Source organism: Lissotriton vulgaris, chromosome 2_2 (assembly GCF_964263255.1).
Source record: "Lissotriton vulgaris chromosome 2_2, aLisVul1.2, whole genome shotgun sequence".
NCBI lineage: Eukaryota > Metazoa > Chordata > Amphibia > Caudata > Salamandridae > Lissotriton > Lissotriton vulgaris.
The window spans coordinates 740,016-754,357 of NC_141688.1; the positions used below are offsets into that span (position 1 = coordinate 740,016).

At 49.4% G+C, this 14,342-nt stretch overlaps 1 protein-coding gene across 2 annotated transcripts in view; it reads right to left on the minus strand.

Moving 5' to 3' along the window:
- The window catches only part of PSTPIP1 (proline-serine-threonine phosphatase interacting protein 1), a 527,591-nt gene that overhangs the window by 18,075 nt on the left and 495,174 nt on the right, over positions 1 to 14,342 (minus strand). For both annotated transcript variants that reach the window (XM_086959166.1, XM_086959165.1), the window contains one exon: positions 12,583 to 12,668. In XM_086959166.1, the coding sequence (XP_086815292.1) occupies positions 12,583 to 12,668 (86 nt within the window). The remainder of the gene's footprint in view (positions 1 to 12,582; positions 12,669 to 14,342) is intronic.

Here is a 14,342-nt window from a genome sequence, read left to right on the forward strand (position 1 = left end):
AAAACAAAGCACGCTTGCCCCCACTCCTTAAAGAGCTGTCTATGGTTAGTCTTCAGCAACCACAAAACATCGTGGAACAAATATCTGACATCATGTTTAGAATCCCTCAAAGCAAAGGACATATGGTCATCCCCGTTGCCCATTGCGGCAAAAACAAAACTTCTAACCAAACAAGCAAAAATTCTATCAAGCGACCACGATGAGCAACGGGTCGCCCAGCTCTTTCATGGCCCCTGGGCCTCTAAATTATACACCCAGCAAACTCTTCCGTTATATCTGGCAGCTCCTATGAAAGTATACATAAAACTTCAATTAATGCGATTCCGCTTTGGTTTAATCCTGCTGATGGCATACAAATTTGGCCAGGGGTATAGGAAAGAGGCATCACCTCAATGCCGCTTTTGCAAGCAGGAGGAGGAAAATCTTATCCACATACTGTGTGTTAGACCTGTCTGCTTCTGGGAAGACTCTAACCACCATGATTTATTTTTGTCCCCCTTAGCCTCCCAGAGTTTCTATTTTTATTTTTACATATGTCCATCAGGAGTTTTTTAATGCTGTCAGGAGGCTAGGTGTTCCTTGGCGATGACGCCAGTTTTCCCTCATAACCTGTGAGGCCTAGTCAGCCCCCTTGAAAATCTAGGGATCTCCAGAGACCTAAAATGGTGTCCACCAACTGCCATAACGGACACTACTGGAGGACAGGTCCATAGGTTAACATTAGGAAACTTTCTAGAATACACTAGAGGATTCTGCAGGTCTCAGGCCACCCTATATAAGGCCAGTGACCAGCAGCCATTTTGTGCTGACCCAAGAGTGGAGGAGTGAGGCAGTGGTGAGAGGAGGTGGACACACTGAGAGCAGCTAGTTTGTCTCTGAGGCTGACAGTTTCTTCAGAGGGTTGTTCCCCCTTTAGCCTCTGACCAATCCCTCCCCATACATCAATTGCGGAGAAAAACAGCTAACTGAATGTGAAGGGAGACCCTTCTTACTCTGCGCCAGTGGAAGCTGTCAAGACACTTCTATTGAAGATCATTATTGATTTCCCCCCTTGCCAACGCTCACCTTCCAGTCTGTAGGAGGAACTGTGGGCCCCACGTTGTGACCAGTGTCATTGGTCGCGCCGAAACGAAGGCGCGTGTCAGGAGAACTTTGGCAGCCTGGAGGAGCGAGTCGCCGCTTCAAAGAGTGATCCCCGTGGTGCCAGGTGAGGGGAGAGACTGTGCAGGCAAAGCGGCGGAAGTGCAGCGCCGGGCGGGAATACTAATCCCTCGCGCCCGCGCTGTCCTACCCTTGGCCGTGAGGAGGCGGATCGGGGGAGGCGAGGCCTCCGGGAGGCGTGTCTGAGCTGCGAGCAGCCTCCGTGAAGAGACGCGTTCGCGTCAGGTGACCAGCGCCGACTTCCCGCCGGAGCACTACCTTCCCGCAGCTGCGCAGACGAGCCGGAGCGCGCAGGAGACGCCCAGACACCGAGGGAGACGATCGTCGGGGGAGCCTGCTTGGCGCTTCCTCACCGTGAGTGCCCCGCCTGGTCCCTGTCTCAGCGCACCACAAGAACAGCGCCCCAAGCAACTCACCACAAGAACAGCGCCCCAAGCAACTCACCACAAGAACAGCGCCCCAAGCAGCAGGAAAGGGAGAGACCCCACGACTAGCCCTTCAGTGTGACACCAACCGCCCCAGCGCCAGCTCAAGCTGAGGAGTCAATCAGGGGAGCTGGGCGAAACCCTTTGAGGCCGGTTGTCAGGCAAGAGAGGAGGACTGTGGCGGATCTGCCACTGTGACAGTAAGGAGAGTGGGGGGAGAGACAGGAAGGTGTTGTGCCCTTGGGCTTATGTTAAACCAAACTACCCGATCTTACTTATAACAAGGTGCCCTGACGTGTTGGCTGATCAAACTCTAAATTGTGCCATAATAGCTGAGGGGATAGTAACCCTATAACCCCCACCTCAGTTTTATAGGTTGTGTGACAGATAAACAACTGTCAATAGAGCGTTGACAGTACTAGCCCATTGGGGAACTATCTATAGGCATTTATAGCCCTGTAGGTGACTGTAAGTGTGCATCCTTGCTCTGTGTGAAGGTACAGAGGAGGGGAGGGAGTTCTTAACCCTTTGGTAAGGAAGTAACCAGGGATTTGGGCTGGTTCAAGTCATGAAATGTTGATGATATTGATTGTTAATGTAAAGTGATATTGCATAGTGTAATTCTCTTGGAATATTACTAATCCCAGAAGAGTGTTATTCATTCATCACCGTATCCATTGCCAATAGAATGTGTTTCACTGTAATTTTTCCACAGCAAGAAGAGCGTCATGTATTTTCCCAAGACAAAAGTGTAACGTTTATTTCTGAGTGAAACTGATGTGGTAACCTGTATAATTTGAATTCAAAGAGTCATATTATTTTTATAAAAGGTAACGGTATTTTTCCAAACAGAGGTGTTGTGTCTTTATTTTGGTGGTTCATTACTGTGTTACTGTGGGTAAGACTTGTAAGTACTTAGCCAACGCCTGGAGTTAGCTTTAGACCACTACTGTGCCAAGCTACCATATGTAGGCTTGGGTAATCTAGGTCCAACATAATTGGTGTTTCAGCGGTGGGATAGCGGATTTGTACTTACACTTACTTATTAGTAACGCAGTGCCAACCACGAGACCCCACCTGGAGTTTTCTCCCTGCGGCCCTCCTAATTTACATTTTTGATTTTTCTAAATTGACTTCTGGCGGTGGGTGGAGGTTGACCTCAGGTCACTCTGTGGATTTCTCCTGTGTAGCATTTTATACTTCAAATAAGAATGGAGATAAATGTGGAAGAGCTTGACAATTATACTGTGCCTCATTTGAAAGAATGGTGTCAGCAGCAGGGGGTGTTTTTCAAGAAAGGCGCCAGAAAAGTTGAGCTGCTGACCAGTATTCGGGCATGGGTAGAGGCTCATTCCGGGGAGGAGGTAGATCCTGAAGAGAGTGACAAGGACACTGTCCTGGAGACCGCAACACTGTACCAGGCGGGAGGGGAGAACCTTGTAACAGGTCCTAGAACACCTTCTAGAGTGGGCAGTAGTGTGTCAGAGAGGGGCCTGACTGACGCCGAGTTAGAAGACAGGAGGGAGGAGAGGAGGATGAGGATAGAACTGGCCAGGATGGACATGGTGAGGGAGGAAAAGAGGTTGGAGCATGAGCGGACCATCAAAGAGATGGATTTGCAAGCCCTGAATTTACGTACCCCCAAACCAGAGAATGGTGGCAGCGATAACCAAACCAACACCAGGGAACCTAGACCGTACCTACCAAAAGACATTATGGCTTGTTATGTACCCAGTGACGACATTGCTAAATGGCTAGCCGCCTACGAGGTCTCGCTGAGGGCCCATGGGATTCTGGAAGTCCACTGGGGAGGTGGGTTATACAAATACATGCCCCCCACTGGCAGGGATACTTTGTTGGCCCTTGACCAGAGTGAACAGACCTACTATCCGGCTATGAAATCAGCGCTGCTCAAGAAGTTTGGGTTGACCCCTGAGAAATATAGGCAAAAGTTCCGGGGCAGCTACAAGCTGGGCACACAAAACTGGGTAGATTTCTTGGACTACTCCAGGAAGGCCCTGGAGGGTTGGGTAAGAGGCAGCGAAGTAGGAGACTATGAGGGACTATATGACCTCATACTCAAGGAACAGCTACTCGAGAAATGTCTTCCCGAGCTAAGACAGCATCTGGTGGACAGCAAGCTGACCAGCCCCAGGAAGCTTGCTGAGGAGGCGGACATCTGGGTTAGTACCCGGGTGTCGACTAAGGGGACTGGAGGGAATTCCCAGAAGCCAGGACAGGGCCCCCCCCCAGAAGAAAGAGGGAGGGGAAACTAAGAGGGAGTTCTCAAAAGGGCCACAAAATACTTCACAAGGAAGGGGCAGAGGATTCATCCCCAAGAGTAACCCCCCTCGCAACCCTACCCCTGGCCAAAGCCAGCAGCCAAGGGTTGTTCATTGTTTTGAGTGTGGTGGTGTGGGACACTATAAAGGAGATGTGAGATGCCCAAAAAGACCACCCCCTCCCACTGGAGGAAAAGCCCCGGGAATCACTAGTGTAGTGCTCGGGGAGGAGATGCCTTTGGTTAATGGAGGGGAGCGGGCGGGTGTCACTTTAGTGTCCCTGGGAGATAAGGAGATGGTTCCCAAGACCCAGCTGCCCTCCAATACTATTAAGTATGAGCAGTGGGTCACCATCAATGGCCGTAGAGGGGAGGCTCTGAGAGACACAGGAGCCAGCATGACTATGGTAAGGAGTCAGCTGGTGTCTCCAGAGCAGGTCATCCCAGACGTACTCCATCCCGCCGTAATGGCTGACGGCAGATTGGGCCACTACCCTGTGGCTGAGGTTCCCTTTGAGTGGGGAGGGGTTGCAGGTCCACTTCGAGTTGCCGTAAGCCCTGCCGTGCCTGTTGACTGCCTGTTAGGGAATGATATGGAGCACAATGCTTGGAGGAGGGTGGAGTACCAGACTCACTCTGCGATGCTGGGACCCCCTGACTGGACTTGTGTCAGCACAAGGTCAGCGACTGCCCGAAGGGGAAGTTTGCTTACGCTGGAGCCTGGAACAATGGCCCAGCCGGCTGCCAGAGAGGAGAAGGACAAGAGGCCGGAGGACCCTGCCTCGACATCTCCACCTCGTGAGACAGCTGGACCACCTGCGGAGGTGGATCTGGAGTCCACAGGGGAGAATGTTGCTTCCTTGGAGAACCTACCCATCCCTACTGAATGGCATGTGGAGGGAGGTCCTTCCAGGGAAGAATTCTGTGAAGCTCAGAAAGAGTGTCCTACTCTCGAGGGGCTGCGGCAACAGGCCAACGCCCAGGCAGCAGGAAACATTGAAGGGAGTTACCGGATTTACTGGGAGAATGGACTCCTCTACAGTGAGCCCAAGGCACCTGGCCATGGTTCAGCCAGAGCCTTGGTGGTCCCTCAATGCTTTAGAGCCTTTCTACTGGAACTGGCTCATGAGATACCATTGGCAGGACATCTAGGACAGGACAAGACCTTTGCCCGGCTTGTCCCCCACTTCTATTGGCCTCGAATGAAAGTGGCGTCTGACACATACTGTCGGACGTGTGTGTCCTGCCAAGCTAGTGGGAAAACAGGAGTGAAGCTTAAAGCTCCCCTGGAACCACTACCTGTCGTTAGCACCCCCTTTGAGAGGGTGGGCATCGACATTGTAGGGCCATTGGATCCACCAACGTCAGCTGGTCACCGGTTCATACTGGTTTTGGTGGATCATGCCACACGGTACCCAGAGGCAATACCTCTGAGGACCATCACTGCACCTGTGGTGGCAAGGGCCCTGATGGGGATCTTTACCCGAGTGGGTTTCCCCAAGGAGGTTGTGTCCGACAGGGGGACTAACTTCCTTTCAGCATACATGCGGGCTATGTGGAAGGAGTGCGGAGTTACCTATCGGTTTACCACTCCTTATCACCCACAAACCAATGGTCTTGTGGAAAGGTTTAACAAAACCTTGAAAGGTATGATATGGAGTCTACCTGAGAGCCTGCGGAGGAAATGGGACATCCTCCTACCCTGTCTCTTGTTTTCTTACAGGGAGGTGCCACAAAAGGGAGTGGGCTTCAGCCCCTTCGAACTTTTGTACGGGCACCCTGTACGGGGACCTCTCAGCCTGGTGAAAGACGGATGGGAACGGACTCCCAGAAAGCTTCCCCAGGACGTGGTGAGCTACATGCTGGCCTTCCGGAGCCAAATGGCTAAGTTGTGGAAGCAAGCTTCAGACAACTTGGAGGCCAGCCAAGCAGTGATGAAAGAGTGGTATGACCACAACGCTCACCCAGTGGAACTGGAGCCTGGACAGAAGGTGTGGGTGATGGAACCTGGAGAGCTAAATGCCCTACAGGACCGTTGGACAGGCCCCTTTGAGGTGTTGGAGAAGAAGGGGAAGTCTACCTACTTGGTGGATCTTAAGGCCCCGAGGCAGCCCCACAGGGTGCTGCATGCCAACCGCCTCAAGCCACATCATGAGAGGCCCGCGGTTGTCTTGATGATGGTAACCGATGGAGCAGAGGAAGAAGAAAGCGAACCTCTCCCTGATCTTCTCTCGTCCCATGAAAAGGATGGGTCGGTGGAGGGAGTAATTCTCTCGCCATCCCTAACTCCTGAACAGCAGAGTGATTGCCGCCAGATCCTGGAGCAATTTTCTTCTCTGTTCTCCCTTGTCCCGGGTAGGACCCACCTGTGTACCCATGACGTGGACACAGGAGACAGCCCACCTGTGAAGTCTAAAATCTACCGGCTGTCGGACAAGGTGAAGGCCAGCATCAAGCGTGAAGTCGCCAAGATGCTGGAGCTGGGAGTGATTGAACCTTCTGGAAGCCCTTGGTCTAGCCCGGTGGTTTTGGTACCAAAAGCTGCCCCACCAGGCACCACACCTGAATTGAGATTCTGTGTGGACTACCGAGGCTTGAACTCAGTGACCAAAACTGATGCACATCCTATCCCACGGGCGGATGAGCTGATTGACCGGCTGGGAGCTGCTCAATACTTAAGTACCTTTGACCTAACTTCAGGGTACTGGCAGATTACCCTTACCGAGGAGGCGAAGGAAAGGTCAGCCTTCTCTACACCTGAGGGACACTACCAATTTCGCGTGATGCCCTATGGGCTCAAGAATGCCCCTGCCACTTTTCAGCGGCTGGTGAACAGGGTCCTTTCTGGAATGGAAGCTTTTTCTGCTGCATACCTGGACGACATTGCTGTCTTCAGTAGCAGCTGGGAGGACCATTTGCAGCATTTGCAAGCTGTTCTTCATGCCCTGCAACAGGCTGGACTGACAATCAAGGCCAGCAAATGTCAGATCGGACAGGGGTCGGTGGTGTACCTAGGTCACTTGGTGGGCAGAGGGACGGTGCAGCCCCTCCAGGCAAAGATTGAGGCTATCATCGCCTGGGAGCCCCCCAAGACTCAAACAGAGGTCCGAGCCTTCCTGGGCCTCACTGGATATTACCGTCGCTTCGTGAAGGGGTATGGCACTATCGTGGCCCCTCTCACTGAGCTTACTTCCAAGAAGCAACCCCGACGGGTAGTCTGGACGGAGGCTTGCCAGCGAGCCTTCATGACCTTGAAACAAGCATTGTGTTCCGCTCCCATTCTCAAGGCCCCTGATTTTGCTAGAGAATTCATTGTCCAAACAGATGCGTCAGAACATGGCATTGGGGCAGTGTTATCGCAGCTAAATGATGAGGGCTTGGATCAACCCGTGGTCTTCCTGTTCAGGAGACTACTCCCCAGGGAAAGGAGGTGGAGTACAATTGAGAGAGAAGCCTTTGCGGTGGTTTGGGCTCTGAAGAAGTTGCGACCATACCTGTTTGGCTCGCACTTCCTGGTTCAGACTGACCATCGCCCCCTTCGTTGGCTGATGCAAATGAAGGGGGAGAATCCCAAGTTGCTAAGGTGGTCCATCTCCCTACAGGGAATGGACTTTAGGGTGGAACACCGACCTGGGGCAGACCACGCCAATGCAGACGGTCTATCCAGGTATTTCCGCCTTAGTGATGAGGACTCCCAAGGGGTTGGGTAGTTCTCCCCACTTTCAGCTGGGGGGGACGCGTGTTAGACCTGTCTGCTTCTGGGAAGACTCTAACCACCATGATTTATTTTTGTCCCCCTTAGCCTCCCAGAGTTTCTATTTTTATTTTTACATATGTCCATCAGGAGTTTTTTAATGCTGTCAGGTGGCTAGGTGTTCCTTGGCGATGACGCCATTTTTCCCTCATAACCTGTGAGGCCTAGTCAGCCCCCTTGAAAATCTAGGGATCTCCAGAGACCTAAAATGGTGTCCACCAACTGCCATAACGGACACTACTGGAGGACAGGTCCATAGGTTAACATTAGGGAACTTTCTAGAATACACTAGAGGATTCTGCAGGTCTCAGGCCACCCTATATAAGGCCAGTGACCAGCAGCCATTTTGTGCTGACCCAAGAGTGGAGGAGTGAGGCAGTGGTGAGAGGAGGTGGACACACTGAGAGCAGCTAGTTTGTCTCTGAGGCTGACAGTTTCTTCAGAGGGTTGTTCCCCCGTTAGCCTCTGACCAATCCCTCCCCATACATCAATTGCGGAGAAAAACAGCTAACTGAATGTGAAGGGAGACCCTTCTTACTCTGCGCCAGTGGAAGCTGTCAAGACACTTCTATTGAAGATCATTATTGATTTCCCCCCTTGCCAACGCTCACCTTCCAGTCTGTAGGAGGAACTGTGGGCCCCACGTTGTGACCAGTGTCATTGGTCGCGCCGAAACGAAGGCGCGTGTCAGGAGAACTTTGGCAGCCTGGAGGAGCGAGTCGCCGCTTCAAAGAGTGATCCCCGTGGTGCCAGGTGAGGGGAGAGACTGTGCAGGCAAAGCGGCGGAAGTGCAGCGCCGGGCGGGAATACTAATCCCTCGCGCCCGCGCTGTCCTACCCTTGGCCGTGAGGAGGCGGATCGGGGGAGGCGAGGCCTCCGGGAGGCGTGTCTGAGCTGCGAGCAGCCTCCGTGAAGAGACGCGTTCGCGTCAGGTGACCAGCGCCGACTTCCCGCCGGAGCACTACCTTCCCGCAGCTGCGCAGACGAGCCGGAGCGCGCAGGAGACGCCCAGACACCGAGGGAGACGATCGTCGGGGGAGCCTGCTTGGCGCTTCCTCACCGTGAGTGCCCCGCCTGGTCCCTGTTTCAGCGCACCACAAGAACAGCGCCCCAAGCAACTCACCACAAGAACAGCGCCCCAAGCAACTCACCACAAGAACAGCGCCCCAAGCAGCAGGAAAGGGAGAGACCCCACGACTAGCCCTTCAGTGTGACACCAACCGCCCCAGCGCCAGCTCAAGCTGAGGAGTCAATCAGGGGAGCTGGGCGAAACCCTTTGAGGCCGGTTGTCAGGCAAGAGAGGAGGACTGTGGCGGATCTGCCACTGTGACAGTAAGGAGAGTGGGGGGAGAGACAGGAAGGTGTTGTGCCCTTACGCTTATGTTAAACCAAACTACCCGATCTTACTTATAACAAGGTGCCCTGACGTGTTGGCTGATCAAACTCTAAATTGTGCCATAATAGCTGAGGGGATAGTAACCCTATAACCCCCACCTCAGTTTTATAGGTTGTGTGACAGATAAACAACTGTCAATAGAGCGTTGACATTACTAGCCCATTGGGGAACTATCTATAGGCATTTATAGCCCTGTAGGTGACTGTAAGTGTGCATCCTTGCTCTGTGTGAAGGTACAGAGGAGGGGAGGGAGTTCTTAACCCTTTGGTAAGGAAGTAACCAGGGATTTGGGCTGGTTCAAGTCATGAAATGTTGATGATATTGATTGTTAATGTAAAGTGATATTGCATAGTGTAATTCTCTTGGAATATTACTAATCCCAGAAGAGTGTTATTCATTCATCACCGTATCCATTGCCAATAGAATGTGTTTCACTGTAATTTTTCCACAGCAAGAAGAGCGTCATGTATTTTCCCAAGACAAAAGTGTAACGTTTATTTCTGAGTGAAACTGATGTGGTAACCTGTATAATTTGAATTCAAAGAGTCATATTATTTTTATAAAAGGTAACGGTATTTTTCCAAACAGAGGTGTTGTGTCTTTATTTTGGTGGTTCATCACTGTGTTACTGTGGGTAAGACTTGTAAGTACTTAGCCAACGCCTGGAGTTAGCTTTAGACCACTACTGTGCCAAGCTACCATATGTAGGCTTGGGTAATCTAGGTCCAACACTGTGCATTTGCCAAAAACTCCGAGCCCAAAGAAACTTCTGGTTACGTCCCATTTGGCTTCTTCTTAACGTCAGGACATGTCAGGAAGCACTCGACGCTTGCATGAGGGGAGACTTTCCGCAGTTGGCGGCTCGTTTTGTCAAGTTTATTTTAGAAATTAATTCTCTTAACTCGCTTTCTGACCCAGCTTGAGTTTTTTCATCTCCCATTGACATTACTGCACGTTTTTTCCATTAATTAATAATTTTTCTGTTTTCAAGTGTTTAGTGTATTTTTTCACCCTCAATACGCAACGGTCATTCTAGTGTGTGTATATTGCAATGAATTTAATTAATTGCGCAATAAAAACTTACTTACTTACTTACTGTCAGAAAGCCAAGGAGCGGAGGGCCTTTTCCTTGCTGAGTAATGACCTTTTATAGGAGCTAAAGTGTCCATTACTACTAATAGCTTTTTGGATAGCTCATCTGCCACTAAGATGGTTTGGGATCTGATAATTTATCAGAGCATTTGAAACAGCCTCATTGCTAATCAGGTTAAGATTCAGTTTATCTGCCACTTCCCTATTTTCAAATTGCGTATTCCCAGAAGCCGAGACCCTTAAACTAAAGGAATGGCAAAATGGTCTGACCAAACTAGCGGAAGGGGCTCTCCCACCCTAATAGGGTCATCATTAGAGAAAATCCCAGTCAGGGTGTGGCCCGCTGCATGAGAAGGGGATGTGACCAGTTGTAAAAAGCCACAACAGTTCATGTTTTCCAAAAGGTTTTGAGTATCGTGACTTGCACTATTCTCTAAATGGAAATTAACAAGAAGTGTAAAGTTCGTTTTTTCTAGATAGGGCTCTAGAAGATTACAGAAGTCCTAGCTAAAAGAGGCCCTAGAACCAGGAGGCCGATAACAGCACCCCAGAAAAACTTTCAGTGGGATGCGTATTTATAGAGAAACAAATGGCCTGATACTGATCAGTAGGTAAGGTGGGTGAATTAAAGCGACAGGTAAAAATATTCCTGAGCACATCCCCTTTGTGTTGTCTAATTAAGTCTCCATAAGTAGGTGGGGGGGGGGGGGACGTACACAGGTGGCTGCCATCTTTGCTGTACAATCAGACTTAAACTGCATCTCAGTCAGTGATGAGGCCAAACAAGGCTGCAACTGTCCTGAGATTGCTGGCGTTCCTGCTCAGAAGGGACAATGCCCATTAAAGAAAGGATTATCTTTGAGGCCATGCTTATCCTTTTCAGAGCATTGCACCACAAAGGGCTCTGGTACCTACAGAGAAGGTTCAAGACATACATTCCAGTGAGGACTCTTCATTCTTCAAATTCAAGGAGTGGTCTGCAGTTTAAAAATGTGTGAAGTAAGATCTGGCGGCAGGTCCTTTTCCTTTCTTGCATCTAAATTGTGGAACTCGCTGCCTAAAGCTCTGAGCCTTCTTGATTCTGAACAAGCTTTACAGCAGGATGGACACCCCAGTTTTTTAGGGATGTCCACTTATCATTTTGATATCGCCTGTATTCCTCTGGTTAAGAGTGCCTGGATGCTTTCTTGTGAAGCAGCTGTGCACTTTATAAATAGCTGTTCTTTCATTCAATGCCTGGGTGTTGGGTATGGGATGTTCCTCGTGGGACGGGACCGAAAATGATTTGCATCTGGTTAGGTCATTTTTGTTCTGCTAAAGACAAGCTAACATTGATGTATTGGAATGCAACCCAGCGTATTTACCAGTTCATTACTTTTTGTGTCATATTGTCACGCGGAACAATATCTGCCTACAAGTTTGTGCCCGAGTTCAATACAGATTTAACAGTAGCTCAAGCCACGGTAAAGCGCAGCAAGATGATAGCTCCACTGAAGAAGTGCCTTAGACAGGGGACTGGGAGATCTGTGCAAAATTCCAACAACTTGACTTATTGAAGAAAACAATGAGGTCCCAGGGCTCAATAAGTAACAGATGAGAGAGCTCACAAGGGCAGAACTAATCCACCAACGTCAACCCATGCATGAGTTTCTATTACCATGGATACTGGCTGAATGCACAGGCTGATTACAAAGGGGACCAGGTTGGTTGTAATTTAGACATTTTACTTGTAACAAGCTTAGAAGTCTCCAATCACTGCAGGCCAGGGCATGTTATGTTGATAATACTATTCCTATATTTGTACACGTGATGCTGTTGTTATATTTTTTAGTAGTTATTGGCATGACACTGAGCTACACGCAGCTCTTTTTAAGTAACACCAAGTAATATTATAATTAAATATGTTACTTAGTTATAACTCGCCTAATAGAAATTCTGCAGCAGAGATTCATGAACATACTTTGAAATCAAAAGCTCTGAGTGAATCCCTACATTCCCACTGGTGAACATAATATTGACTTTCTATTGCGCAGTCACTTAGATGTTCATCGGTACCCTGAGACACAAGGACATCTGGGTGACCAGACTGCCCTAACTCAAGTTCATGGAAAAGCTATGGTTAGCTGCGATTTATTCATGGTAGCCATATATCACCATGGTTGAACCTTGATGAACCTTGTCTGGAATAACATGGCATGTGCACCTCCAATGCTGCCATGCATTTATTTTTATCTAAGCTTCCTCAGTTAGTATGACCCACCATTAAACTATCATGGATTAATGAAAATCTGCATTGCCAGGGAGAGTATAGAGCAGTCAGACTCCCATATATCCTTACACTGGTAACGTGTGATTTGGACCGCTGACAGGTTGAGGTTGACACACTTTTGCAATCAAGACTTCCTGATTGTGGTTGGGTTTTAACTCTGCCCTGTCCAACATTTCCAGATTTCTACAGCCAATAAACCCTTACCAAGAGGAGGAGCTGAAGGTGTTGACGCCTCACTGACATTTCTGGAACTTCCAAGGCCTTGCAACAAACCTGTGAAACCTGAGAGCCTGTAAACGGAAAAGACAGTGTTCACTATACAAGGCACAAAGACTGGTCAAGAAATACTCCAGCAAACAAAGAAACACAGGGAAGTAATGTGCAGGAGCATTACTCGTGAAACAATAAGATGTCACAATACTGTCCAGCTGCAGTAGGAGGATAGATGCAAATAGAACGGGGGAATGTTGGTGATAGCTGTGATGGTAGTCCTGTGGGAAGAGGAGTATGGGGACTTTGGGGAGCGTTAGCCGCGGCTTGAGCAGGTAACCTTATAAATAAATAAGAGCGGTGGGGCCGGGTGGGGAGGTATCTTGACAGACGACAACGAGGGAAAATTCATTCTTTATTTAATTTTCCCTTGTGGTCGTCTGCCGAATCCCCTCATCCCGTCCGCATCGCTCTTACCTGCACTGGCCATGCCTGAGTGTCATAGTCAAGCTTGAAGAATTGAGGTGTAGTGTGAGAAGACGTGGGCTAGTGTAAGAGTTGTGGCTATGAATAGGTGCGATCTTATGAGAAGGAGGTGCTGTTTGCTGTGGTATGTGTGGTTAAACGAGTGGTACTGTGACCTAAAGGAGAATGTAAGGTCTGCCAGAGTGAGCTGAAATCTCATTGGAAGAGATACGACTGAGTGAGAGACTGCGTAGAACAATGCAGCGATTCATATAGTAGAGTGGTAGCATGTGGAGGCTAACAGCAGGTGTGGTGGTCTAAACAAAGAAACTTGGTGTAGTGGCAATAGGCGTTGCATCATATAAAAAGGTGTGCTAGGATGGGGGTGAGGTGGAATGCGGTTGGAGAGGATATGAATCACTTTTAGAATATATTCCCTAATGGGCAGCAAACTAGTCTAATGGGAGGTACAGTGCTATAATATAGGAAGCACATCTTAGCAGAGGTAGGCATGGGTGAATATAGATTGATATGTTATAATGTCAGGTTTTGTGTTCTACTTGGAGACGGTGCTAGTGGAAAGAGGTGAACTAGTGGATTGGGGTGTGGTCTAGTAGAAAGCGATAGGTTCAAGTGGGAGGAAGTGAATTTTCATTTTGTTCTGTATGGCTCTCATGGAGAGCCTCTATCATTTCAGTTTTTGAAAGTCATAACTCCTTTCTGTGACATCACAACAGTTGATAGCAAAACTGGTTATCAACTGTAATGCCTCTATCATTTCAATTTTTGAAAGTCATAACTCCTTTCTGTGACATCACAACAGTTGATAGCAAAACTGGTTATCAACTGTGATGCCATTAAGGCCTTCTTGGCCAGGCTGACAGGCGTAGTGGAGAGCCTGTCACTGCAGCTCTGCTGGCCAATTTTGAATGACAGCAGAAATCACAGCTGCAGGAGGGAGAAGGAAGACAGGGAAGGTGGTGGGATTTGGTTAAGGATGGCAGGAAGATATTTATTGTTCACATTTGCATCAGCAAATCAATCAATCAATCAAAGACATTTATAGAGCGCTCTACTCACCCGCTAGGGTCTCAAGGCGCTGGGAGGGGAGGGGGGGGGGGAAGGGTTGGGGGAGGTGCTGCTACTGCTCGAAGAGCCAGGTCTTGAGTTGCTTCCTGAAGGAGAGATGGTCCTGGGTCAGCCGAGGTGGGTGGGGAGGGAGTTACATGTCTTGGCCGCCAGGTAGGAGAAAGATCTTCCTCTGGTGGTGGTTCTGCGAATCCGTGGGA